Source organism: Pteropus vampyrus, unplaced genomic scaffold, assembly GCF_000151845.1.
Source record: "Pteropus vampyrus isolate Shadow unplaced genomic scaffold, Pvam_2.0 Scaffold118, whole genome shotgun sequence".
Taxonomy (NCBI): domain Eukaryota; kingdom Metazoa; phylum Chordata; class Mammalia; order Chiroptera; family Pteropodidae; genus Pteropus; species Pteropus vampyrus.
In genome coordinates, this window is record NW_011888899.1 from 417,524 (window position 1) to 420,426 (window position 2,903).

At 48.3% G+C, this 2,903-nt stretch overlaps 1 protein-coding gene across 1 annotated transcript in view; it reads left to right on the top strand.

Moving 5' to 3' along the window:
- Positions 1-310: 310 nt before the first annotated feature.
- The window catches only part of VAPB (VAMP associated protein B and C), a 22,875-nt gene continuing 20,282 nt past the window's right edge, over positions 311-2,903 (top strand). The window contains exons 1-2 of the mRNA XM_023534094.1: positions 311-337; positions 434-677. Of these exons, the coding sequence (XP_023389862.1) occupies positions 311-337; positions 434-677 (271 nt within the window). The remainder of the gene's footprint in view (positions 338-433; positions 678-2,903) is intronic.

Sequence of the window (2,903 nt, forward strand, 5' to 3'; positions counted from 1 at the left end):
GTTTCCGTGTTTATAGACCATTAACACTTCAGAGTAGTTCTTGCGTCAGCCCCGCTCAGCACACTCTGCTGTTGATGGTCGTTTTGGACCCAGGTCTAGTCTCTTACATTCTCCCTCTCAGATTTCATCTTTTCGTTGTGGAAACCAGTATTTCGCATGGGTTGAGAACTGGTCTTGGGTCCAGAATGCCTGGTTAGAGCCTCACTGTCACTGACTAGTATGAAAACTTACAGAAGGGATGGGTCCGCCCGGGCCTCCGGTTCCTCGTCTGCCAAACAGCAGTAATCGTAAGTAGAGAGGTTTCAGCGAGATGCCGGGGTGGCACGGCGAGGGCACGGTGAGCTTCAGTCGTTACTGGGGTACATTAACCTCAGCTCCTCTCTTTCATCCGTGGCAGTGAGATAGTTTCGGATCTTAAACCTTCTCTTAACCATGTTCCATATCCCTCCCGACCCCAGACCATAAAGTCAACTTTCTCCACTTTCCTCCTGGGATCCCCAGTCAGCCTCTGTCTCCTTCCACAGGTCCCTTCACCGACGTTGTCACCACCAACCTAAAGCTCGGCAACCCGACAGACCGCAGCGTGTGTTTTAAAGTGAAGACCACAGCCCCGCGCAGGTACTGCGTGAGGCCCAACAGCGGGGTCATCGACGCGGGGGCCGCGGTCAACGTGTCCGGTGAGTGCCGAGGCGGTGGGGCCCCTGGGGCCGCGGGGTTCCTCAGCGCTGCATTCGCTGTGCAGCAGGGTGCGCGGGTCGGCTTCTCCCCCGCCCTCCGTGCCTAGGGGTTCCACTCACCTTTTGTTTTTCTACAGTTAACGGCTCCTTGGTTTAACGCTTTACAGCCTTTGCGCCCTAGTAGTCAAAGGGGTAACTTCAGACTTTACTTCAGGAGTTCAGTTTTCACTCCCTTGAAATTAAATCTGCCCTTTGGCAGTAAATAAAAAAGGGCTAAACAAACTTAATTTTACTCTGGGGGAGAAAGCTAAATGGAGTTATTTCCTTATTTAAGCTAAATGATTTCTGACGTTAAGCTCATGTCATTTCCAGTGATTGGTAACTGCATTTTACTGACTGTGAAAAGCTGAGGGAGATGAGGGCTGAGGAAATTGGAATATATTCAAGAGTGTGAGTTTTGTGCATGTCTGATGGGTTTTTTCCCCTTCTGTCTGAGAGCGCATATATTTTGCAAAGTCCAACTTTCGACGGGATGCTGGTAAAGTACCCAAATTGAGAATTGGATTTCAGAATTAGGGAGATGTAAGTGATGGGTTTGAGTTTAAATGTATTTGAGAAACGGAATAAACTTTTAGCTTGTTAGAACTTCTGGATCCAAGAATGCCTTTGTGTTCGTGGAGGAGCTGTGGGGGCGTGTGTTTATCCTTTAAGTATCAGGAGAATGTGTCACAGCGGGCTCTGCATCATTAGAAACTACTACTCATTTGAAATGGGTACCTGGCTGGCTTTTTCCATGACAGATTTTGATTGTGATACATTTGGCTGGCTATTCACTTGACGCCTCAAAGAAAATGATTCACTTCTTTGGAAAGATATAAGGTGTTTCATTATCTGATCATTTCTGCAAACTCTTATTCTCCACATCCATTGGTGTCTCTCATTATGGCACCCACACCAGCTTTCCCCCTGTGCACTTCTCTCTGAGGCTGTAAGACCTGATCTAGATTCTTAAATTGGCTTATTATCCAAGAGAAGTCAGGAGGGTAGGAGCCAACATTCACTGAGAGTCTCCTATGTGCTGGGCCTGCGCACACGTCACCACATGTAATTTCTGTTCTCGGCCCTGTTGTATGGAGAAGGGCACCAGCGTCCGTGGGCTCACAAAACTGGCAGTTGACAGAGCCAAGATGTGGATGATTCTGCCAGACTCTTGAAACCATAGCACCTGGGAGAAGGGACGGGGCCCAGGGTGTTGGTGTTTCTGTACCCCCTTGGGTCCATAAGGTTTAAAAAAAAGTGGGTTTCCGGTTTTTTTGTTGAAATCAAGGGCAGCTGAACTCTTTCATTCCCTTTTTTTATTGACTTTTTTCCCCTCTAGATTTCCTTGCCCATATCAAATTTGAGCAAAGTTGTCAGTAGATAAGAATTACCAATTTTCTCAGTAAATATGGGAGCAGCAATCTCAACAGGCAGTTGGACAGTGTAGGTGTGCGTTCCAGTATTAGAAGTGTGTGCGTGTGTGTCTGTGTGTCTGTCTCTATCTCTTCCAGAAAGATTCATCCTTCTCCATCATAGAGATGTTTTTTAAAGTAAAAAGTTACCCTGCGCATTTGTTTTGCTTTATGGTTACCTTCTCTAGGAAGACCAAGATATTGCGGTGTGGCCTTCCTCTTGCAGATAAGGTACAGAGTGGGCTGTGGTCATCAACAGTCGCATGGGTGATGAGGGGCACAGGTAGTATTTGTAGCCAGGTGTCTTTGCTCCCGATCCAGTGGCCGTAAATTGCCTCGCAGTGTTAGGGGATGGCCCACTTACAGACAAGTATAAAACATGAGGTACTGTGGCTCTCAAAATGTGACATACTTGGGAAAAGAGCAGTTGAATATTAAAATGTCTGTGCGTCTTCGGGCTTTCCTCCTAGATGAGACAAGATGATGTTTTCCCATGAAGAATGGGCTCCTTCGTTTTCACTTGGTGTGTGTGTGTCTCAGCGCTCGAGGGGCGCCTGGGCGAAGCCCGCCGCCGTTGCCTTTCCGGGACAGCCTCGGCAGTCGGCAGAGGAGGCTGGTGCCGTTCGCTGCAGTTTCATGTGCCGTATCATTTATTAGACGTTCAAATCTTGGGGTAAAAAGCACCGCACTTTTCCAGGGGTCCTGTCAAATGCAGCTATGTGACGACCCCCTGGTGAGTACGTAGCGTGCGCAGGGCCCTTTGGGAGAGGCCAGC